General features: G+C 43.8%; 1 protein-coding gene across 1 annotated transcript in view; it reads left to right on the top strand.

Moving 5' to 3' along the window:
- The window catches only part of CSMD1 (CUB and Sushi multiple domains 1), a 2,061,903-nt gene that overhangs the window by 1,259,915 nt on the left and 776,115 nt on the right, over positions 1 to 25,873 (top strand). Inside the window, exon 6 of the mRNA XM_069573063.1 lies at positions 20,454 to 20,566. Within this exon, the coding sequence (XP_069429164.1) occupies positions 20,454 to 20,566 (113 nt within the window). The remainder of the gene's footprint in view (positions 1 to 20,453; positions 20,567 to 25,873) is intronic.

The following is a 25,873-nucleotide window of genomic DNA, read 5'->3' as shown; positions in this document are numbered from 1 at the left end:
AGCAGGTTCAGAGGTCCTGGCATGTTCAAGAGGGCAAGAAGCCAGTGTCTCCAGGGCTGAGCCTGTGATGGGACGTGGCAGGGGTGGGCCCCAGGAAGAACAGGGGTAGAAAGGTGTGGGTCCCCGCAGAAAACCTTTAGATTCTAGCTGTAATCCCAGTGAGTTTTGCTCAAAGCTGGGAGACGGTCTAATTTGTGTCTGAATGGTCTGGATGCTGTGATGAGAAAAGAATACAGGGGCCAGTGATAGAGGCCAGGAAGCTTCACAGGAGGCCATGGGTCCAGATGACCTGCTGAGAAGTGGTCAGTCCCAGATGGGCTTTGAAGACGGAATCTTGGGTTATGCTGATAAACAGAGTATGAGAAGGAGAAAGGAAGAGAGGCAGGACAGGAGGGAATTTGCATAGAAAGACCTGCTGGGCAGGGAGGCGGGTCTGCTCTGAGAAGGCTGCTGAAGCAGGTGGGGGAGGAGGGCATGTGGGCCAGGGCCCCAGGATAGCGGGCCAGCTAGCATCCGCGAACACCAGCCTCGTCTGCCCGCAGGCAGCGTCGCAAGCCGCGAGCCTGAATGGACTCTCTGGGAGGGTGATCACAGGATAGGGAAGAGCCCCAGGACTGACCAGGGGTCAGCCCTGCCCCCAGCAGGATGCCATCAACCCCACAGTGGAGTAAGGACATAGAATGAATTTGCAATGCAAGTCATGTGGTAATGGAACCACAGAACCTATTTCAGTGACATTGTGGTTCCCACCCCACCACCGAATCCCTCATGACTGTCACTGAACCTTGACATTAGGGACACGCGTCTACACAAGGAGACATTCTAAGACGCCTTCTTTTAAAAGTTCTCCTTGCTTTCCGTGGCAGGATGCTGTTGGTGATAGCACTCATGACCTCAAACAGGGTCCTTTCCATGGCACTCATGGATCTGTGGCACGCTTTTTAGTCCCCAACACATGGCTGGCTTTCAGCCAGTGTGCAGGTACCTACTCTGACCCACCCCCACCCCCGCCCCGTTCTGGATGCTCAAAGGTCCGGAACTGAACATGGGGATGCAGTCTGCCATGGCCTCCATCCTGGCTCACCTTGTCTTATTTTCCCTTTAAGTCTTATCTTGGCTTTAGGTCTTCCAGTGTTTAACAAGCATCTTTGTTTTTAACTTGTTTTGCAAAGTGTTATCTAAACCTTTCAAACCCCTCTTTTTGGACTTAAGTTTTGTGTAAATTAATGAATTCTGCTTTACACATGGACCCTGCATCACCCTCATTGTACTGATTAGAATCGTATGCATAAATCTCTTCAACAAAATTTAAGTCTAATTAACAGAAATCAAGATGTTATTCTTTTTAACCTGAGCACCAATCACAATGACTTTTTCAGTAGTCTGAGCTGTGTGTCCCATAGTTCAAAAAGGGTGGTGAAAATCTGAAATAAGTTCAAAGTTGAAGAAGATTAATGAGCCAAAGCAGAAGAAAAAAAAAAAAACAGCATTCTGACAGCTAAAGAAGGAAATGAAAGATTAATACTGATTCAAGTCTGTGACATTCATCTGTTTGTTTATTCGGCCTCCCCAGTGCCCCATGAGTGGTCAGTGCAACAAAGCACCGACACAGGCTGTGTGTGTGTGTGTGTGTGTGTGTATGTGTGTGTGTCACAGAGCACCTGCCTTCAAAAATTCACATATTGCCTCCTGGGGAGACGACAGACACTCAACAACTAGGGATGCTATAAGACCTAAGGCGCTATTCACTCTCCAGAAATGCAGACACTGTGGGAATGCAGAGACATTCCATTCTAGTTGGGGGACTCCTCAAGAAATTAGAGAAAAAGTAGTCTTTAAGCCAAGTCTTGATGGATAAGAAACAGAAAAATAAGATTGGAAGATCGTAGGTGACAGTCTAAGGAGGGTAAACCCACTCTCAGGGTCTAAGAGGAAACGGACAGGGAATGTTGTTAGACAGGGAATGTCAGGACTGCAGCTTACTTTGGGAAAATAGTGAAAGCACAGAGTTAAAAAGTATACCTGTGGCGGATTCATGTTGATGTATGGCTAAACCAATACAATATTGTAGAGTAATTAACCTCCAATTAAAATAAATAAATTTATATTAAAAAAAAGTTAGTTTGGGTAGAGAAGCAACTCCATGGTAAAGAGTTAAGAGAAAATGGGTGCGGATTCTTTCACAGGCTCTTGCTAGCTTCATAACAAATTCCTGAACTTCACAGATCCCCAATTTTATATGTAAAATTAAAATGATACCAGTGTATAGAGCAGATCTAGTTACTACGTTCTGAGAAAGCATATGAAAGGGGCTGACAGTTGCATAATACTTATTTTGGGTTAGCTATTATTTCCCATTATTATCATCATTACCGATTTTAGAGAGTAAGTGATCAATTAAGATGTTGTGCTATAATCTGGTAAAGAAACAGCAAGTCGAAAATCTAATAAACCTGCAAAAAGTATTTAACTTGCACTTACTTTATCTTTGCTAACAGTATGTAAGGCAAGTGCCCGCATCCCCAAGTTACAGAAGAGAACCCGAGGCTCAGGCCAATTGCATGCTCTGATGATGCATCAGATAGGACATGGTGCAGAGGAGGGCTTGCCGAGCTGCCAGAAGGTGCCTCCAGCACTCACGCGCGCGTTGTGCAGGAGACCATGATAGTGGCTGTCACAGACCTGAGGGGCCAAGCGTCCACCCATCATTGTTGAATGGGTTATGCTTTGTATATTCTCCCTCTGAGGATGCAAGCGGAAAAGGAAACTCCCATGTGGGGCTAGAGGACTCACTTAAGAGCATCTGATGCCCACTGCCTCGACTGAGAGGAGGCAGGAGTCTGCACCCCACTCCCCTCCTCAGGTCCATGAAACTGGGGGGCAGACCATCAGCAGTCCAGCCCTGACTGAACACTGTAATTTCCCTGTGCCAGTGGATTTTACACGGCCTGTTGAGTCACCTCCTGGCTTATTGTTGTTGTTGTTCAGTCATTTCTGACTCTTTGTGACCCTATGGACTACAGCACGCCAGGCTTCCCTGCCCATTTACCATCTCCTGGAGTTTGCGGAACTCATGTCCAACCCAACCATCTCATCCTCTGTTGTCCGCTTCTCCTCCTGCCTTCAATCTTTCCCAACATCAGGATCTTTTTCAATGAGTCGGCTCTTCGCATCAGGTGGCCAAAAGTATTGGAGCTTCAGCTTCAGCAACAATCAATCTTTGTAATGAATATTCAGGGTTGATTTTCTTTAGGATGGACTGGTTTGATCTCCTTGCAGTCCAAGGGACTTTCAAGAGTTTTCCCCAACACCACAACTTGAAAGCGTCAATCCTTTGACACTCAGCCTTCTTTATGGTCCAACTCTCACATCCATACATGACTACTGGAAAAACCATAGCTTTGATAGATGGACCTCTGTTGGCAGAGTAATGTCACTGCGTTTCAATACACTGTCTAGGTTTGTCATAGCTTTTCTTCCAAGGAGCAATTGTCTTTTAATTTACATTGGCTATTTTCATCCTATTCATATCTGGGTCAGATCAGGGTGGCGGCAGCTTCAAAAATTGGCAGACAAGTGTGAGGAGAGGCCACGTAAGAATATTCTCAACTAATCCCTTTTCTCAGAGCAAAGAGTTCCCAGAGCACTTCGGGAAAGAACAGGTGGGCCAGGCTGGATACCACTGGAGCTAGCCTGCAATTTCCCCTTCACCTTGGGTCCTCAGCCCCCCATACCCCTGCTCAGTCCTGCTGAGTCCTTGGAGGAGTGGGTAGGGGTGGCCCCACTCTGAGGCCCACCCCCACCCCTGCTCCCTGGCTGCAGGACTGTGATTCTGCCCCAGTGCTGTTGTTCAGTCACCCATGTTAGCAGAAGTGTAAAAGCCCAGACCTGTTGAGTTTGGGGAAGTCTGTGAACCCCCAGGTTCTGCTTGCTTCTTCCAGCCACCCAGAAAAAGAGTCTCACTTTGTGCAAAAAGACTACTCTGTGTGGAAAGTGCTCTGAATGAAAATTCTCCCTTTCAAGCTGCTTGGGCAGAGCCTGCAGAAAAGCACCCTGAATTTCAACGTGTTCCTCCATGTCTAGGATCCAGGCGTGCAGCCCCACAGGAAGGACAGTTTGAAACCAGGCTCCCAGCAGCCATGAGGGGAGGCCTGGGCCGATTCATAGACCTGAGGTGTCAAGGGATCCAGACAAACATGACTGACTCCCAGAACCAAAAGAGGCTGACCCGGAAACAGGCATGTTCTCTGTTTCAAACGCTAAGCTGGGTGCTCAGTCACTTAGTCATGTCTGACTCTGCGACCCCTTGGACTTTAGCCACCAGTCTCCTCTGTCCATGAGATTCTCTAGGTAAGAATACTGGAGTGGGTTGCCATGCCCTCCTCCAGAGGATATTCCCAACCCAGGGACTGAACCTGTGTCTCCTGCATTGAAGGTGGATTATTTATCACTGAGCCACCTCGGAAGCTGTACCAGCTAGCAATCAGCACGTGTTTGTTTTGTTTTGTTTTTTCCTTGTTTTCACAATTTGGAGACCATTTTTCAAGATCCTAGGAATTCAACACCCTAGCCATCCCATGTCTATACAGACATGTGTGAAATGCACACTCTGCCCAAATTGAAGAATCATGGGGGTTTACCTCCCAGCAGAACAGGAAACTCACCAGGCAATCTGAAAACAGTGAATTTGGTCCTAAAAGTATTTTGAGACTAAATAATGAGTTACATCATGGAGGTGTCACAGTCATAGGGACATAAGTTATGATTTTATGAAACATGGATGACAAGGGCTTAGGGAGGTGCAGTTAGTCATAACAGAAAAAAAAGTTAGGAGCCCCTTAATGCTTCCAAAGATTTCCTCTGTATCAAGGAAAAGACGCAACCGCATACAGAGGGGACTCAAACTTATAAAGCATATTCTGTGGCCTCAGGTAGTTTTTAATCTCACAGCGGGAACAGAGGTGGTAATGGTGTTAACATGAGAAAGAACACCGAGCAATGCAATGAGAAACACGTGTGCTCAAGGCTCAGCAAAAAGGTGCCAATTAAATTGGATCTAAAATAAAGGAACTGATAGATTATCGAATATATTCATGGAGCAGCTTTGAAAGGCTTCTTCTCAAAGCTTTTTTTTTTTTTTTAAGAGAGAAAAAATGCTTTAAAAAAAAAAAGTCTTAAAGAGATGCATCACTTTTGACCCATAAATTTGACTTCTAGGAATTGGTCCTAAGGCAATAAGGCAATACATGCTACTCATTATAATGTGGTTTATTATGAAGTTTATTGAGATATCACAAGTAGCATCACGTAACTACACTAGGGCACTGGTTAAACAAGTAATGGCATATTCATTGGATGGGGTAGTACATAAAATTCACAAAGTAATATGTATTGATGTAGAAAGAGTTACAAGGTTCTCTCAAAGAGAAAAGATAGATTTCCTAAGTGATATGCAAATTGGCATGCCATTTTTAATATCTACCTACCCATGTCTCTATGGGAAAATATTTAAAATATTAGATGCATGTTGTGTCTAATATTAATTTCCCTCATCTTTTTTTCCCCTTATTTATTATCTACTCATTAATTGTAAAAGAAAAAATAACCCAGAATATCAGTTTGAGCTACATCTCTCTGGAATATTCTTTTCTGCCAGTGAATGTTTTTAAATATAATATTTAGTGGATTTTATCCAATTTGATACTAATGTTTCTTAACAAAATTTCACTCCTTCTAGTTCTTTATAAAGATAATTTTTTTTCATGAGAGTACTATGTCTTTATTTACCTGCCTCTTATCGTTCCTTCATTTCTTGATTGGCTATTCCTTGCCAAGAGGAATTGTGAGTTAGATAGGGATTTCAAAGTCTCACGCCTGGTGTCAGGGGAAATGCTTTCAAATATTACCATGAAGCATTTGACTATAGTTATTGTTACTGACTTATAGAGAAGGAGAACAGGTGAAAATTCAAATTAATTAGAATAATTCCTTCCAAGTGGTTGAAGTTCCACTAGCATCTCTGTAGATACTGAAAGTTTATAGAAAAAAGGCAAAAGGAAAAATAAAAGTACTCTTTGTTTTTTAATCCATTTAGCTGGAATATGAAGTCAAGTGGGCCTTAGAAAGCATCACTATGAACAAAGTTAGTGGAGGTGATGGAATTCCAGTAGAGCTATTTCAAATCCTGAAAGATGATGCTGTGAAAGTGCTGCACTCAATATGCCAGCAAATTTGGAAAACTCAGCAGTTTCCAGGCCACAGGACTGGAAAAGGTCAGTTTTCATTCCAATTCCAAAGAAAGGCAATGCCAAAGAATGCTCAAACTACTGCACAATTGCACTCATCTCACACGCTAGTAAAAGTAATGCTCAAAATTCTCCAAGCCAGGCTTCAGCAATACGTGAACCGTGAACTCCCTGATGTTCAAGCTGGTTTTAGAAAAGACAGAGGAACCAGAGATCAAATTGCCAACATCCGCTGGATCATCAAAAAAGCAAGAGAGTTCCAGGAAAACATCTACGTCTGCTTTATTGACTATGCCAAAGCCTTGGACTGTGTGGATCACAATAAACTGAGGAAAATTCTGAAAGAGATGGGAATACCAGACCATCTGACCTGCCTCTTGAGAAACCTATATGCAGGTCAGGAAGCAACAGTTAGAACTGGACATGGAACAATAGGCTGGTTCCAAACAGGAAAAGGAGTCTGTCAAGGCTGTATATTGTCACCCTGCTTATTTAACTTCTGTGCAGAGTCCATCATGAGAAAACCTGGACTGGAAGAAGCACAAGCTGAAATCAAGATTGCCGGGAGAAATCTCAATAACCTCAGTTATGCAGATGACACCACCCTTATGGCAGAAAGTGAAGAAGAACTAAAGAGCCTCTTGATGAAAGAGAAAGAGGAGAGTGAAAAGGTTGGCTTAAAGCTCAACATTCAGAAAACGAAGATCATGGCATCTAGTCCCATCACTTCATGGGAAATAGATGGGGAAACAGTGGAAACAGTGTCAGACTTTATTTTGGGGGGCTCCAAAATCACTGCAGATGGCGATTGCAGCCATGAAATTAAAAGACGCTTCCTCCTTGGAAGGGAAGTTATGACCAACCTAGATAACATATTGAAAAGCAGTGGCATTACTTTGTCCACAAAAGTCCATCTAGTCAAGGCTATGGTTTTTCCAGTGGTCATGTATGGATGTGAGAGTTGGACTGTGAAGAAAGCTGAGCTCCGAAGAATTGATGCTTTTGAACTGTGGTGTTGGAGAAGACTGTTGAGAGTCCGTTGGACTGCAAGGAGATCCAACCAGCCCACTCTAAAGGAGATCAGTCCTGGGTGTTCTTTGGAAGGACTGATGCTAAAGCTGAAATTCTGGTACTTTGGCCACATCATGCGAAGAGTTGATTCATGAAAAGACTCTGATGCTGGGAGGGCTTGGGGGCAGGAGGAGAAGGGGACGACAGAGGATGAGATGGCTGGATGGCATCACGGACTCGATGGACATGAGTCTGAGTGAACTCCAGGAGTTGGTGATGGACAGGGAGCCCTGGAGTGCTGCGATTCATGGGGTTGCAAAGAGTCGGACACGATTGAGTGACTGAACTGAACTGAACCCCATAGTTATAAATAAGGAAAATCATAAGCGACCAGAATGCCTAGGAAGCCACCGGATCTGTTTATCATCTATCAACACAAACATATTCTTGAAAAGCAACAAGCACTCAGCAGCCTCTCCTTGGATAGCATGCTCTCTATATATACATGGATATGAGGGTTAGACCATGAAGAAGGCTGAGAGCCAAAGAATTGTTGTTTACAAACTATGGTGCTGGAGAAGGCTCTTGAGAATCTCTTGGGCAGCAAGGAGATCCAACCAGTCAATCCAAAAGGAAATTGATCCTGAATATTCATTGGAAGGACTGATGCTGAAGCTGAAGCTCCAATACTTTGGCCATCTAATGTAAAAAGCGACTAATTATAAAAGACCCTGAAGCTGAGAAAGATTGAAAGCGGGAGGAAAAGGGGACAACAGAAGATGAGATGGTTGGATGGCCTCACTGACTCAATCGGCATGAGTTTGAGTAAGCTCCAGGAGATGGTGAAGGTCAGGGAAGTCTGATGTGTTACAGTCCATGCGGTTGCAAAGAGTGGGACATGACTTTGTGACTGAACAACAGCAACATACACAAACACTCACACACACACATATGTACAAACTCAGCCCCAGAAGCTATAAAACAAAGCAGTCCTGCCATTCACAGCTCTGTGGAACTCCCTCGTGGAACTCGTGCTAGCAGCCTGGATACAGGCTCACACTCCTCAGTATGCTTTGATAGCTGAGTGGCTTAAACAAGACATTCAACCCTACCTACAGAAGGACCACCTGACAAGCAGGAGCAGTGAAGGCCTGCAGCCCTGACTTGGATCAAAGGCAGAGTGGCATCTGCAGGTCATCGACCACGTAGGAGGCTCTCTCCAGAGTCCCCAGCAGTGGGTCCTCCTAGGCTCTCCAAGAGACCCACCTGTTTTCCATCTCACCTGGGCTTCTGCTCATTTCCAGGAAGCATCCAGGATTCACAAGCCAGGAGCAGGTCAGCTCATGGGCAAAGAGGTGTACTCTGGGATGGGATTCGGCCTCCACCAGCCTTCATAGTCCTGCAGACTTGCACTGGTGTGCGCTTTCAAGATCTAAAAGGGAGTAAGTTCAAGATTCAGTATAAATGAAATGAATTTACCTGTCATGTGCTGTAGGCTAAATCTGTAAGGCTTAGTTCTATGTTTGTAAAATGGGAAAAATAATTTCTCTTCAAAGTAAAACAGACGGCAAAACAAGAAAACCTAGAGGCCTGAATGGCCGCTGCCCACCTCTCTGACACTGAGAGGGATGGACCTGGAACAGAGGACAGCATGCTGAGAAAAATAAGCCAGATACAGATGAATGTGCATGGTCTCACTTATAATCTAAACAAATCACACACACAGAAACAGAGAGGCTACCAGGGGCTGAGGACTGGAAAATGGGAAGATGCTGGCCAAAGGTACAAGCCTCCCTTTGTTAGATCAGTAATTTTGGAAATCCGTGTACAAAATGGTGGCTCTAGTGAACAACACTGGATTACTGGATTGCATGCTTGATACTGTATTACATACTTTAAATTTGCTAAGAAGGTAGATCTGAAATGTTCTCACCACACACACACACACACACACACACACACACACACACACACAAAGGTAACTGAGGTAATGGTCATGGTAGTTAGCTTGGTTGTGGTCATCATTTCACCATGTATAACATATATAAACTCATCACACTTCACACACTACATATATACAAATTTTTTTTGTAAATTATGCCTCAATAAAGCTAGAAAAAAATAAAATATAAATAGAATTAATAGTTTAAAAGAGAGGCTAAACCATAGACAGTTCTCTCCTGTTGTCTCGCAGCTCTGTAGGTTGGACGTCTGAGATCAAGGTGATGCCAGGCTTGCTTGCTTCTCACGGCTGTGGAGCAGGATCTGTTCCAGGCCTGTGTGTTCAATGTGCACACAGCCGTCTCCCCCCTGGGTCCTCACATGGCCCTTGCTCCACACGTGTCTGTGTGCTAATCTCCTCTTCTTATAAGAACACCAGCCATATGGATTTGGTGCCACCCTCATGACCTCAGTTTTCTCTAATTATGCCCTTAAAGATGATGTCTCCACAAGTTAGCTCCTAACACCTTCAATCAGACTGACCGTATACCATGTGAAATCATGGACAAGGGAATATCCCACTTCATATTCCTGGTGAGTTGCACCAGCTTGGGCACACAGAAGGTCATAAATACATTTGAAAAACTGAGGCAATATCATCTTCATCAATCTGAAGTGGAAAATTGTTTATATTTTTGGAAAGTTTGTATGATGATACATGCTTTGTGTATATCTTATATAATGCCTCACTATCACAATATGTGTCATATATCATATACATACCTTGCATAGAGATGAGTGTTTATTGCATGTATAGATTGTTATTCAGTCACTAAGCCATGTCCGACTCTGCAACCCCATGGACTGTAGCACACCAGGTTTCCCTGTGTTTACTATCTCCCAGAGCTTGCTCAAACTCATATCCAGTGAGTCAGTGATACCATCCAACCACCTCATCCTGTCACCCCCTTCTCTTCCTGACTCCAATCTTCCCCAGCATCGGGGTCTTTTCTAATGAGTTGGCTCTTCACATCAGATGGTCAAAATATCAGAGCTTCAGCTCTAGCAACAGTCCTTCCAATGAGTATTCAGGACTGATTTCCTTTAGGATGGACTGGTTGGATCTCCTTGCAGTCCAAGGGACTCTCAAGAGTCTTCTCCGACATCACAGTTCAAAAGCATCAATTCTTTGGCTCTCAGCTTTCTTTATAGTCCAACTCTCACATCTATACATGACTACTGGGAAAACTATAGCTTTTACTATATGAAGCTCTGTCTGCAAAATGATGTCTTTGCTTTTTAAGATGCTGTCTAGGCTTGTCATAGCTTTCCTTCCAAGGAGAAAGCATCTTTAAATTTCATGACTGCAGTCACTGTTCACAGTGATTTGGGACCACAAGAAAATAAAATTCATCACTGCTTCCCCTCTTCCCCTATCTATTTGATGGGACCAGATGCTATTATCTTCGTTTTTTGAATGTTAAGTTTTAAGCTAGCTTTTTCACTCTCCTCTTTAACCCTCATCAAGAGGCTCTTTAGTTCCTCTTTGCTTTCTGGCATTAGAGTGCTATCATCTGCTTATCGAGGTTGCTGGTATTTCTCCTTGATTCCAGCTTGTGGTTCATCCAGCCCAGCATTTTGCATGATGTACTCTGCATATAAGTAAAATAAGCAGTGTGACAATATATAGCCTTGACATACTCCTTTCCCAATTCTGAACCAGTCCATTGTTCCATGTCCAGGTATATATGGATAAGCCCAGAAAGCAGTCATCTTTCCCTGAGTCTCATTGCTGCTAGGGTAGAAGTGCATTTTAAAACAAAAATTGAATCTTTTTAGGATGGGAAGATGTCCACAGGATAGGACACTTGCAAGGTGACCAGGAGTGTCCAGTGCACAGTGTGTGTGTGTGTGTGTGTGTGTGTGTGTGTGACTTTTCACAAACAGGAGTCTGTGGGTCCAAGAGAGTCAGTGCAGAGGTGACTCAGCTGGGAGAGGTTCAAATGCAGGTGGGAGTGCCTCCGAAGCCTGCATTTGTGATGACTGGAGGACCGTAGGGTCTGCCCAGGTGGGAGTGCCTCCGAAGCCTGCATTTGTGATGACTGGAGGACCGTAGGGTCTGCCCAGGTGGGAGTGCCTCCGAAGCCTGCATTTGTGATGACTGGAGGACCGTAGGGTCTGCCCAGGTGGGAGTGCCTCCGAAGCCTGCATTTGTGATGACTGGAGGACCATAGGGTCTGCCCATGAGGGAGAAAGCCTGGGTCAGCCTCGTGAGGCTCCGGCAGCTTGGGGCCTCCTTGCAGAGCCGTGGGTGGAGGGAGGGAGCTTGCTGTGATGGCACTCGTGGCCTGAAGGTGACAAGTGCGCATGCGACCAGCTGGGAAGAGCAGCCACAGACTGATCCCAAAGGCCACGTGTCCCTGTGTGAAGGGTAAGCAGGTTTGCAGCAGCCAGACCATGGCCCAGCTGTGTCCTGGTCGATGTGGCCCAGACTCCAATGACTGCAAGAGTCAGGGCTGTGCCCTGGCCCTCCGTGATTAGGGACAGCTCACCTCCTACCCTCTTGTACCCTCAAGAGGTGTGTGCATCTCCCCAGCTGGTTACATAAGAAAACATCATTATGTCAAGTGTGGGAAAAAGTTTCCTAAAAAAAGAGTAGACTCATTTAAAACCATTGAAATGCACAAGGCCAAGACTCATCTGACCCTGAGATTAACTGGAAAAACATTTTTTTGTAGTCTCTTAATATATATTGCTAAAAATAACATCAAAGAGGAAATGGTGAGTGATCCAGAAATTCAATGTCGTGGGTTTTTTTCTTTTTTTTCTAACTGCATAGTCTTAGAGTATTGCCTATGTGCATTTATTATAGGAATCTTTAAATAATGTGTTCTTTAATAGTCAGCAAATCATATGGACATGCACCCATTCCTACAGCCAGCTGCTAGCTGTTCTGAAAGTCTGGGTGATCCAGGAGGCAAAGAACATCGTTTCCTGTTGGCCCACCTGACACCTGTCTTTTCAGGTGGTGTTAAAGAACCTGCCGGAATGTTAGATGGAGCTGGGGGTTATACTGAAGGTTTCATTCCCCAAGTGGCTGACTCAGGCCCAGACTAGTTTTCTGCAGCTGGGACGTTTGGTACAGATGTGACCTCCTGTCCCCTACACACCAGATCCCCTACACTGTGCAGGTTTCCAACAGGAGGAATCACCCTTAGGCCGGGAAAGGAGAGCTCACCCCTAGGCTGCAGCTGCCCTGCTGGCCTCCTTCCTCGGTCACTGGGGTGGACAAGAGGACCACAGGACCTTCTGCTGACTCGCTGTCAGAGCCTTGTTTCTTAACTATCTTTCTCAATAGACAGCAAGAGCTGTCTGCCTGGGCCATTTTCCAGGCTTCAGTCTAAGTGAGTCCCTGACATTTAGTCCTTAAGCTTTGGAGGACAGGCTCTTCTCTGCCTGACCTTTGGCTTAATGCCTGCTGCCTGATTTGCTGAAGCCCTGCACACATTTACGACCTGCTCCTGCCTCCCTCCTGTCTGGGCTGGGCTCATCTGCCCCATCTCTAACAGGGTCCATAGTCCACCTCCTCCTGCTCCCTTGAAACAGATGAACATTCTCACTGGCTTCAGTGAGGTGCCTGTCACTGCTCTGGGCCCCTTGAGTGTCACAGATGGAACAAGAAGATGTCAGAGCTGACTTATTTGGAGTTCATACGTGGCAGATAATGGTGCTGATGAGACATTGCTGTGTATGAGAAGACAGGAATGGCCTTCTCTTAATGATCTTAACTTTTTACCATCTTAAATTGTGCTGCTATTTCAGGAGCTCACACTATGAGCAAAAACAAAAGTATAGAAAAAATTTAAAAGGGATTTATTTAGAGACTCCCAGGTGTGCAGAGCAGAACAAGGATGAGGGAAATTAACATGGTGCCAGCTGCACCCTCAACGGGCTCATGGTTCATTCCAGGAACCAGACATCCACTCGGCCCCCAAAAGCATAAGATGGACACTTACAGTTTCCATAGAACGTTATGGGGCATGTATGAAAGGATTCTGAATGCAGAGCTGGTTAACTGTGCCTGAAATAATAAGAGAAAGATTTGTGGATAAAGTATCTCTTGCAAAAGTTTTGAAAACTGAGAAGAACTGCGACAAGCAAATATCATAGGGTGGTTGAAATTAGCAAGAGGGAAGGGTGTAGCCATGGGAGTCTCTTAATGATAGAATCTTTGGAAGAGAGACAGAGAGAGAAAGAGATTGTTGTCCAGGAGGGAGACCTTTGTCTTAGGAGTGCAATTGCCATGAGAGAGGAAGAAAAAAAAAGCCTGACAGAAAGCATCAACTTGATGAGAGGAAGTACTGTCTGATGGAGAGGCCTTCCCCTTTTTAATAGGTGGTGAGTGTTCTTGTTTTGCTGTGGTAGTTGCTTTTCCAAGAGGGTATATGTGTATGTGAGAAGCCTTGGGAATAACTATCTAGAAATATTTGTATCTAATTATGGGAGTATTGCATGTGTATATATGCATGTATATATAGCTGTGTGTATATGTACACACATGTACACACATACATATGTACATGTGTATGTAGCTGGTCTACGTATGCACTCAACATGCCAGCAAATTTGGAAAACTCAGCAGTGGCCACAGGACTGGAAAAGGTCAGTTTTCATTCCAATCCCAAAGAAAGGCAATGCCAAAGAATGCTCAAAATACCGCGCAATTGCACTCATCTCACATGCTAGTAAAGTAATGCTCAAAATTCTCCAAGCCAGGCTTCAGCAATACGTGAACCGTGAACTTCCTGATGTTCAAGCTGGTTTTAGAAAAGGCAGAGGAACCAGAGATCAAATTGCCAACATCCACTGGATCATGGAAAAAGCAAGAGAGTTCCAGGAAAACATCTACTTCTGCTTTATTGACTATGCCAAAGCCTTTGACTCTGTGGATCACACTAAACTGGAAAATTCTGAAAGAGATAGGAATACCAGACCACCTAACCTGCCTCTTGAGAAATCTATATGCAGGTCAGGAAGCAACAGTTAGAACTGGACATGGAACAACAGACTGGTTCCAAATAGGAAAAGGAGTACGTCAAGGCTGTATATTGTCACCCTGCTTTTTTAACTTATATGCAGAGTCCATCATGAGAAATGCTGGACTGGAAGAAACACAAGCTGGAATCAAGATTGCTGGAGAAATATCAATAACCTCAGATATGCAGATGACACCACCCTTATGGCAGAAAGTGAAGAGGAGCTAAAAAGCTTCTTGATGAAAGTGAAAGAGGAGAGTGTAAAAGTTGGCTTAAAGCTCAACATTCAGAAAACGAAGATCATGGCATCTGGTCCCATCACTTCATGGGAAATAGATGGGGAAACAGTGGAAACAGTGTCAGACTTTATTTTTTGGGGGGGCTCCAAAATCACTGCAGATGGTGACTGCAGCCATGAAATTAAAAGACCCTTACTCCTTGGAAGAAAAGTAATGACCAACCTAGATAGTATATTCAAAAGCAGAGACATTACTTTGCCGACTAAGGTCCATCTAGTCAAGGCTATGGTTTTTCCTGTGGTCATGTATGGATGTGAGAGTTGGACTGTGAAGAAGGCTGAGCACCGAAGAATTGATGCATTTGAACTGTGGTGTTGGAGAAGACTCTTGAGAGTCCCTTGGACTGCAAGGAGATCCAACCAGTCCATTCTGAAGGAGATCAACCCTTGGATTTCTTTGGAAGGAATGATGCTAAAGCTGAAGCTCTAGTACTTTGGCCACCTCATGCAAAGAGTTGACTCATTGGAAAAGACTCTGATGCTGGGAGGGATTGGGGGCAGGAGGAGAAGGGGACGACCGAGGATGAGATGGCTGGATGGCATCATGGACTCGATGGACGTGAGTTTGAGTGAACTCTGGGAGATGGTGATGGACAGCGAGGCCTGGCGTGCTGTGATTCATGGGGTCGCAAAGAGTCAGACACGACTGAGTGACTGAACTGAACTGATATATATTTGTATGCATACACACACTTTGATGCTTTCTAACCATTGTGCTGAAGAGGATTCTTGAGATTCCCTTGGACTGCAAGGAGATCAGACCAGTCAATTCTAAAGGAAATCAGTCCTGAATATTCATTGGAAGGACTGATGCTGAAGCTGAAGCCCCAGTCCTTTGGCCACCTGATGGGAAGAGCTGACCCACTGGAAAAAACAATGATACTGGGAAAGATTGAGAGCAGGAGGACAAGAGGGCAACAGAGGATGAGATTGTCCTCTGGATGGCGTCATCCAGATTGAAGGGCATCACTCACTCAGTGGACATGAGTTTGAGTAACTCCCACAGATAGTGAAGGACAGGGAAGCCTGACATGCTACAATCCATGGGCTTGCAAAGAGTTAGACATGACTTTGTGACTAAACAACCAAAATAAAAGTACACTTATAATGCATAGCTCTTTTTTTCATTGTTATTACTATTCTTCCTAGATAAGGACTACATTTTACTTCCATTGTTACCTTCTTCAGTGCCCCAAATAAGGCTTAGGGTGGCAGCATTAGAAACTCAATATAAATACATATACAAAAGTGTGTGTGTGTGTGTGTGTGTGTGTGTGTGTTCATAAGACAGCAGATTTAACTAGTAATATGGTGAATAACACCCAATTAGAACCATGGAATTTCAGGAACACTTCATTTGCTGGGATTATTCTAGTTAACTTTGACAGAACAGAGATAAAGAAAACATCACTCTCTGAATCATGTCAATTAAGCGTTCACAAGAGCACAGAAATAACACAGCTTCCAGATGACTTTTTTCCCAGCCTGACAAGCAGCCCATCTCTTGGAAGTAATAGGTGTATGAAATTCCTTAGTCTCCTTAGGGAGGCTTGGTAATTTTCAGTCCGTGTGGGTAGTATTCGTGTTTTCTGTCTTCTTAGTCATTGCTATTAAAGAGGTTTAACCACCAAGGAACACCCCGCAACTTGTGTGATGATCTTCTAAAGCATGAGAAAACTGGCTTAACGTCAGAAGAGTGCTCACACAGAGCGCTCTGGGAAAAAAGACTTTAGCATTTCCAAATGCATTTCAGAAAGTTATCTTGGCAAGTTGACTCTATAGCTTCCAAGTTACATAAGTAAACAAATGAGTAACAGATGCAGGGTGCGATGTTTGAGAACAGTGTGCTCGCCCTTTTACCATGCGGACAGGGAAAGAGGAGCTGATGGAGGTTAAGTGGAAAAAGAGACGTGATGGATATATTATAAATAGAACCCCAGAATTTATGGGAAAGCTATTTGGAGAAAATGGAACAGCCTGGACAGTTCTATTTTGGCTCAAAGACAGTCATCGTAACTTTAAGGATCCCAGGAGCCCTTTGTTCATTTTTACTGTTGGCAGAAGCGAAACCTTGAAAGAAATGAATTTAACAATGGATTAAATTGCTTAATTTGGCCTTCTTGAATAGAATTTTTAGAACTACCGATTCCATTAGCTATATCTGTAGGGACTGCTCAGTGTCCTCACTGTTGGGCTTCATGAGGTTTCTGACCTGGTTTGAGGTGCTGCAGAAATGGAACGCATTTACCATCTCCTGCAGAAACACCATTCCCTGGCTGATTGCATTGGGGTGTTCTTTTCCCCCTCACCGTCATCCTTTTTAAGTCCGGACATCTTTGATCCACTTGATTTTACCAGGTCCTTTGTTTCTATAGGTTCAAAATAAAGCTGTTAGCATATTGTAAGCTAACAGATAAAGACCTTCTAATGCAATCATTTCCTCTTTTCCCTATAAAGTGGGTCTGTTGTATCTTGTACTAACCACATCAAGTTCACTATCAACCCATAATTTACGTCTCACTGCCCAAACTACTGATTTGTTAGAAAACCAATTCCAGCAGATTTAACAGAAATACAGCTAAGAATTGTAGGGGATTTGCAGGAGATCTCACCACAACAAAAACAGATGTACAGTCACTGATAATTACTGGCAGGGTTTAAGCAGCACTGGTTCTCAAAGGTTATTAACAGGCGTAGAGGGACGACACATCCTCCCCTATATCCTTTCTTTCAGGACTGCTTCAGACCGAAAAGTAGGGCACACACGTTAAAAGGCTGTCATTCTTTCCCATTACCACTGTAACAGTTAACGCAGACTTGAGGCCTAAAACCAAGACAAATGTTTTACCTTATGGTTCTGCAGGTCACAGGTCTTACACAGCTTTTGCTGGAATGAAATCAAAGTGTCAAGGGCTGTGCCCCACCTGGAGGCTCTCGGGGAGGATGCAGTTGCTTGCCCTTTCTATCCTCTAGGGGGTCACCCTCCTGCCTTGGTCCAGGACCCTTTCCTCATCAATGACCACCCATGGAGTTCTCACACACCTGGCTCTGACCCAGTTTCTCAGACGCATCTCTCTCAAACTCACTCATTCTGTCTCCATCTTCCACACTTACAGATATTTCTGATTACATTGGGCCACCGTATCGCCCAGGGTAACCTGTGACACCATCACATCGTCATGGTGCCCCTTTCCCCTGTAAGCTAACAGTCCCAGGTTGTGGAGATTAACATGTAGGCACTTGGGAGCTGTGACCACAAAGGTATTCAGTTTCAATTCTTTACTTCTAAAAATCCTCTGGTTACCCAGGACCTTAGTAAGTCAACGGCATCATCTGCTGGCTTGCGTATTAATCAACTTTCCTTAAATTAGCCTATAATGAAGGAATGACTGACTTTGTAATACGATCTTTGTGTTAAATGGCAGCTCCAAGCTGAGCCCCTGCCCTTGGGAAGGTAAGGGAACTACCAGCAATTACAAGAATAGGTCTTGTATGGAATCACCACCTGCCCCTACAGTCCCCTCCCCATAAAGAGGATGTATTTGTCGAATTCACACAGCTGAGTCAAGAAATTCATGCATGTTAATTCACCCTGGAGTATGATTCACTTGCATGGTTTAGCTCCAACCACAGAGAACAAATGATATAATTGTTACTAAATCCTCACCTTTGATTCTGCATAAAAGAACTTTGCACAGGATTTATGCATTTGTGAATGCATACACTGGTTTGATATATATCAGGTAACTATCTTCCTGCTTCGTATTTTACAAACTGACTCATACATAATAAAGCAGGAATCAAATCTGGCCCATAAGCTGAGAATGATTGTTACATTGTTAAGTGGCTTTAAAAAAATTAAATGAATAATATTTTCTTTGGAGAAAAATCACATGAAACTTAAATGTCGTGTCTGTAAGTAAGGTGGTTGAGACATGGGGGTAGCTTTGGTCCTTCAAGGGCAGAGGTGAACAGTTGCAACAGAGGCATTATGACTCATAAACCCTAAAATATTTCTGCCTGACCCTTTCTTGTCGAAGTTTGTCCATTAACTCAAAACTGACATTTCTATGGGTAAATATTTGCAAGATATGGGGGTGACAAGGGGAGTTGTTTATGGCATTGTTAATGTTGACATGCAACTAATGGGTAATTCAACCTAGCTTTTGAGATCAGAATTCCACTCAAAGAGAATCTAATTAAGAATAAGCAATATTTTTTAAGCAACAGCACAACAAATGTGGATTTCCGTTATAAAAATTTCAGTGAGTAGATGTAGGTGAGTGGGATGGATGTGGGTTTCTGAATCCAGAATTCACTTCTCTTAGGCATTGTCACTAATAGGCAAAAGGGTAGGTGACCTGTTTCGAATAAAATTTGTAATGTAGTCTGACCAGGAAAAAAAAAGTGAGGGAGGGAGCCTTCAAACAAAATATTCCAATGATTAAATGTCCCCTGGAATGGGTCATATCCAGCATCACTAGTCAGTACCACACAAATCCTAGCAAAGAGGCAGATCTGAGTAGTGAATTACCTCTTACAGGAGATTATTTCAAATAGCGACATAAACACTGTTGCGATTGGTTCCAGTCAAGGTTTGGCTTTTCACTTTGAATGGATGCTGTGGGTTTGTAAGCCTGAGAGCTGAAATAGAGTACCCTGACATCAAAAAGCTCGCCTGTATATTTCACTGGACGCAGCTTTTCCTCAAGGTAGCAGAGCTAGCAGGGATATGCTCTACATAGCCAGCCTGAAATTCTGGGAATAGAATACGGTTTCCAGCTCAAGCGGGCAGCGGTGGGCGCTCCAGCCCCAAAAGGGCCCTGCCAACTTCAGCTGCGAGGCAGTTTGTTCACCTCTGACATATCATCTGCATGAATAAGCATCACTTTGAAAATAGATTTGCAGCTGAGATGCAAAGTAACTCTGTGATACATAAGCGCATGCAAGTAACATCAAAATGCTTTGGGAACATTTACACGGCATCTGTATTGTCTCTTTAAAAACCTTAATATAGGTCTTTTCAAGTCCAGTTTACAGACTGGAAAACTGGGGTTCAGAAAGGATAACCCAAGGATATAATGTCTCAGTCAGTACAAGTGGAGGCAACACACGTCCATCCATCCATCTGAAGCACCCAGTCAGTGGTGGTCAGGCCACGGGCCAGAGTGGAACATGTCACGTCATTTCTAACCAGCCTGAAACATCCTTTACTCCATAATGACACGAAGCTGTCCACAGTTGGAAGTAAATTGCTCGTTTTTTCTGACAGCCAGAGTCCACCTTGGACATGGACTGGCTACTTTAAGCAGCTTAATCAGAGACTGAGTGTGTCTTATTTTGGAACATTTAATTTTGTCTAATATACTAACTGATACACGCACGAGGCATTTTGAACCTTTCTGACAGTTCTTGTCGCTGATTTCATAAACACCCTTCTTCTCTACTTCAGAAGGAAGGGCCCGGGTTGTGACTCTGCAGATGGACCCTGGTGACACTGGATGTTATCAGTTGTTTCAGTCACTTCAGGTGAAACAGAATGGCCAAGTGATCAAATACTGAAGGGTAGAATTGTATCATTTACGTATTTCTGTTCCTTTGGTAATTCATTATGATCCTGGTCCTGATAAGAAGAAATAAGAGCTCAAAAGAATATCAGCTCACTTAGCCATCCTTAATGAAGAAGAATCAAAATGTCCAATACTTGTGAAAGCCTTCATTCTATCAAGGATGAATGTGGTTTTTGTCTGAAGGCACAGGTGAAATCACCTGCAGCGCTTCAGGGTGCAGCACAGCTAACAAATGTGTCTGTTTCAGGTAACTCAGCATGCAGACGGCTGGCACTCACTTGTGAAGGCGGGTTTGAGATGGGGCATTTGTGAGGCTGGTTTACAAGGGAGCTGTTTTCATTCTCTCTTATAGGCTGACCGGCATGAACCTCCCTTCTCCTGTCATCAGCAGCAAGAACTGGTTGCGCCTCCATTTCACATCTGACAGCAACCACCGACGGAAAGGATTTAACGCTCAGTTTCAAGGTAAGAAGGCTTCATCTTATATGACAAAAAATAGCAGAAGATACTCTGGTCCTCTGGCAATGCTGAAATTTTAGGACTCTCTTGCTGAAGATGAAACAAGAGTTATAAACTTGAATGAAAATGGCTTCGATCTCTCATATGAACCGTTTACTTTGGAACAATTAGCAGCTTCTTAGTAAAGTTTTACTGTGGTGACAGTATGCTGTATATTTTATGGTTTTGCTGGAATTATTGCTAAGTTTTAACCAGTAAGTCAATGAACATATAATAGCACTCATTTCAATCACTATGCACCCACCCAGTAAGTAACAGTTTCTGATTATTTTCTTTATCTGCTTACTAAGAGGGATGTAGCATATGGGTTGTATGAAAGTGCATAAATGCATCATCTTATCACTTTTAGTCCTAAGATGTATGCGCACTCCACAAATGCAGCTACCTAATGATTAGTGATTTACACACAGCTGTCCAGTGTCGTGCTTAATTGTTTAGTTGTGTGTGACTCTTTGCGACCCCTGTACCAGAGCCTGCCAGGATCCTCTGTCCGTGGGGAGTCTCCAGGCAAGAACACTGGAGTGGGTTGCTGTGCCCTCCTCCGGGGGATCTTCCCCACCCAGGGATTGAACCCAAGTCTCTTGCACTACAGGCAGATTCTTTACTGTCTGAGCCACCACGGAAGCTCAGGAATACTGGAGTGGGTAGCCTATCCCTTCTCCAGGGGATCTTCCCAACCCAAGAATTGAACCGGGGTCTCCTGCATTACAGGTGGATTCTATACCAGCTGAGCTACCAAGGAAGCCCAGGGGACTGCAAAACAAAAATACCAGATTGTTTGTAGTTGGGTGAAACAGAGAGCTTGCCATCAATAGTATATTGGATTGATTTTAAATCTTTTTGTATCTAATTCTAGATACCAAAAAAAAAAAAAATCTTACCTGGCTAGCATGTTATCATTTCCTACATGTTTCCAATAATCAATAATTGTTATCAATACTATGAAAAAGGCAATAGAAACTGTTACGCATGCATCTGAAAAGAAAGCGAACTAGGATGGCTCTGTCAGAAAGCCAGATGCTTTCTCAAGCAAACTTCTCCAGCTTTCCCCAAACTGTGGCCAGTTCAATGAAGGCAGAATTCCCTGAACATTTGGCACATGCAAGCTGGAACCCTAAAATGAGGAAATGACAAAACCCCCATACTCCAGAAACTCGCGAATCACAAGGACAGTGTGCAGACAACTCTGTCTGTGAAGGATAGAACATAAAGTCATAGATGCCACTGAGCGAGGTTTTAGTAATGTTCCAGCCGGTGAGTCTGAATGCCACCTGTCTGAAACACATTTATTTTCTTTTTATAAATTTTATTGGAGTATAGTTGATTCACAATGTTACGTTTGTTTTGAAACACATTTTGAAATCCATAATGCCCTTACTGTGTCCTTTTGGGCAAGAAGTGAAAAAAAAAAAAAACTAACTAAAAACTAAGAGTGATTTTCAGGGTTTTAAATATAGATGATGCTGAGGAGGGTGCCTGTGGTAGGTTTTACCTGCCACTGGTCCACAGGCACATGGACCCTCACAGCACGTGCCTGACTTGGAGGCCAGGGACAATTTTGTCTTGCCTAAATGCATTTTATCTATAAGGAGCATTGTCCGTCTCTCAGTTTCTTCTGATGCTGCCAGAAACTTCTCAGACTGCAAATATACTGCCTTGAACTTGAGGAGATTCACACCAATTTGTTTTCACTAATCCCAGGACCCAGGCAAGGCCACTGTTTTTCTTCTCAGACCGGCCTCGATGTTCCTTGATTTTCCAAGGGCATGTATTCTAACCGCAGTTATAGGAGAGCAGGCCTGGAAAGCGCAGGCCAGTGGGAACTGGGGTCTCATGGGGATACAATGAGGGGAGCTGAGGAATACCCCACTTAGTCTTAGAGGAAATTCTGAGTTTTCTCCATATAATTTCCCATCAACAGATACATCTGTCTCCGATTTAAGACCCTCATAGAGCACTATTTAGAATCACAATTGACTGATCAGTTGGCGCATTATACAGTTATTGCTAAACTGGTGACCGATCTTCTCCAAAAGTCCTATTTAGTTGATGCATATGGAAATACAGAAACATTTCCAGGTGTCATCCTCTCAACCTGATCATTGAATCTGGCACCTGGACCAAAGACTGAAAGATGGAAAACAGAATATTAAGTTTGAAGATGCTCCAAACTGGTAGATACAAGAAGCAACTGCAATATTGCAACACCACACATCAGCCACTGGTTTTGTATGAATACCACATGTAACATGTTCATATATATTTGTATATATATAAAAGTGATGATTAGAAAAATTCATATGTAACTGGCCAGGCTCCTCTGCCCATGAGATTCTCCAAGCAAGGATACTGGAGTGGGTTGCCGTGCCCTCCTCCAGGGGATCTTCCCGACCCAGGGATCAAACCCACATTTGTTATGTCTCCTGCATCAGCAGGCAGGTTCTTTACCTGCCACCTGGGAAGCCCATATGAAAATATATTTGTATATAAAAGTGATGATTAGAAAGATTTGTGCATAAAACCAAAGAGTTGAAAAGACGTGAGAATACAAGGAGGGGTAAACATGGCTCAGCAGTGATGTGTAAGAAAATCTCTTCAGGCTAATGAAGCTCACGTCCAGGAATAAAGGGGGGCAGGGGCTGCTCTTCTTCACTGGCTGCAGGCCCTATATCACAGGAAGGGTCATGACATCACGACTAAGGCCGGATCTCAGCTGAGCATTCATGGACAGTCAGATTCAGCACTGGATGTCATCCTTTTGAAAGCAAAGGTTACAAAACAGAGAGGACCAGGATGATAGTAAGAAATGTTCCAAAACAGGAACTGAGGACGCTGAGAAGGAGCCTGGTGAACGCCAGGCAGGAAGGCATCACGTGTGGTTTTCTGGCTCCTGGGGGCAGAACTGTCACTCGTGAACACGAGCCACAGGTGGACCTTCCTGCCAACCCCAGAACTAGCCTGTGGGCAGCAGAAGGCAGGACACAGAGCACCAGCCTGGGCGGGCCTCTGGGAGCCCCTGGCCGCCCCGCTGACATCCCCGCTGGACACAGGGCTGCCTGGACACTGCAGGGAGGCCTCAGTATTTTCACTCTGAGGACAGATACTTCCTGTCTTAGAGGAAGGTATACTGTTCTTGTAAATTTTCTTTTTTCTTTTCTACCTAGACTGAACAGCAGGAAGCCCCAATTTATACTGTACTATATTTCAACTAAACAAATTCAAGGAAAAAAAAAATGCTGTTGTTATTACCTCCACACTTGCTAAGAAGAAAACAAAGTAGAAGAGCAATCTAGAAAACCAGCAAGAACAACAATAATAGGGAAAACAGTGTCTAGTGAAAGCTAGTTTAAAATCTATGTACATATTCTCTCAAAGAATCTGAATCTTGGGGTATTTGGTGGAGAAGGGGAACATGAGAAAACACATTTCTGTGCTCACTGCTTTCAACATTATTGTAGTCACGTTTATCATTTGCAGTCACTCTTATGACTATAAAATTTCCATCAGTGTTACGCAGAGTGAATGAGACAGCAGATTGTGTGAGATTCCTGTGAAAACTCTGTGTTCCTAAGCTGCCAACGTGGCCCCCTGCTGGCATCTCTGTCATTGAATCTGCCCCTCTGATGGGAGAATGAAGCCTGCAGAGATTTTTACAACTTCTAAAAACAAAGAATCCATTCCTTTTAACTTGGGGCTTTTCTTGGTCAGATAAACAGCCATCCACCAGCGTAGCATGGTCTTTCTTGTGTTCCTTGATGTTTCCACCTTTCATCCCTGTGTCCTCCTTTCTCTGAACCCTGCACTTGACTCTTTGGCTTTTCTCTCTTTGATCATGCCATCAAGTTATGCCAGAAGTAGAAGTAAGGTTGATTGACAGGAGAAACCACTCTGTAGTTGCTAAATATATTCACCTTTAAAATAGCATTATGAGCAAAAAAACTGTGGCAAATTCAATAAGAGCTACTTGATAGATTTGCAATATCACGTGTCTCTTATGGGCCCTCACAGAATGACAGATTTATGTAGGACATGCTATTCTTTCAATCAACTGAAAATTGAGCCCATTCTTTGTATGTTGCCTCCATCATTAATTATAATTAAATAAGTGCCTTCTTAGCACAATCCATCATGTAGACATTTCTGATGTCTAAAAGATGAATTTTTTTAAAAGATATATTAACCTTGAACCATAAGTGCCTCTCCAGTATGAAGTAGCTGTATATGTGTCAAGCTCCAGTTTTACGTACATTTATCTGACTATTTGTAAAAATACAGCTTTCACAAAATGAAATTCCCATTGATTTCTGTAATTGATCAATCATGCGGAAAGTATTTAATAAAGTTCCAGTTTATACAGAGAATACTCTATCTTTTAAATCAAGGGAAAACCTGACTAGATTTAAATTTTGCATTGGCACAAATAACTGGCATTCTTTTTATTTCATTTCATTCTCTACAACTCTTGGGTTTTCCTCTTTATTAAAAATGAAGAGCTTTGTAAAAAATGAAGACTTTTCTGTTGTTAAACACATGTTTGGGGGCTTCCCTGGTGGCTTGGTGGTAAAGAATCTGCCGACGCAGAAGACGTGGGCCTGATCCCTCATTGGGGAAGATCCCGCATGCTTTGGAGCAACTAAGTCTGGGGGCCACAAATACTGAGCTTGTGTTCCAGAGCCCGTGTGCCCTAGGGTGCGTGTTCCACGGCAAGAGAAGCCACCGCGATGAGAAACCCACACCCACACCTGCAGAGCAGCCCTCACCCACCCGCGACTAGAGAAAGCCTGCGCAGCAGCAACAATGGCACGGCCAGAAATAAATGAACAAAACGTGTTTTGGAAAATTGGAAGCTTCGCCTTTTGAGATTAATTCAAATTGAGGTAGAAATCACGCATTCTCCCTTCATTGTGCAGGGCTCCCCTTCGCTGTAACCTGAAATACATCCAGTCCCAGAGGCTCTGCCTCCGAGGTCAAGGGCCTGGATCCCGAGGCCCTTTGTATCTGTGTCTCTGTCTAGGACAGTAAACAGTAAGGACCATAAACTAGAACCTGGAAGGGGCTCAGCTGTCATATGTATTAAAGAAATGAAGGAAACTAAGAGCGCTTCCTCTTCCCGGGGTTTCTGGACCACTGGTCTGCAGAAGCGTGAGGGACCCCTAGGTGGCGCTCTGGCTCATTTCTGTGGCCTTGGGCACCGTGCACCCTTCCACTGAGAGGCGCTTTCAAGTTTCCTGGGTTTGTTGTGTGTGGTTTTTT

This window comes from Ovis canadensis, chromosome 26 (genome assembly GCF_042477335.2).
Source record: "Ovis canadensis isolate MfBH-ARS-UI-01 breed Bighorn chromosome 26, ARS-UI_OviCan_v2, whole genome shotgun sequence".
NCBI classification, from domain to species: domain Eukaryota; kingdom Metazoa; phylum Chordata; class Mammalia; order Artiodactyla; family Bovidae; genus Ovis; species Ovis canadensis.
The sequence above is the reverse complement of the archived record's forward strand: the minus strand, read 5'-3'. Positions and strand labels throughout refer to the sequence as shown.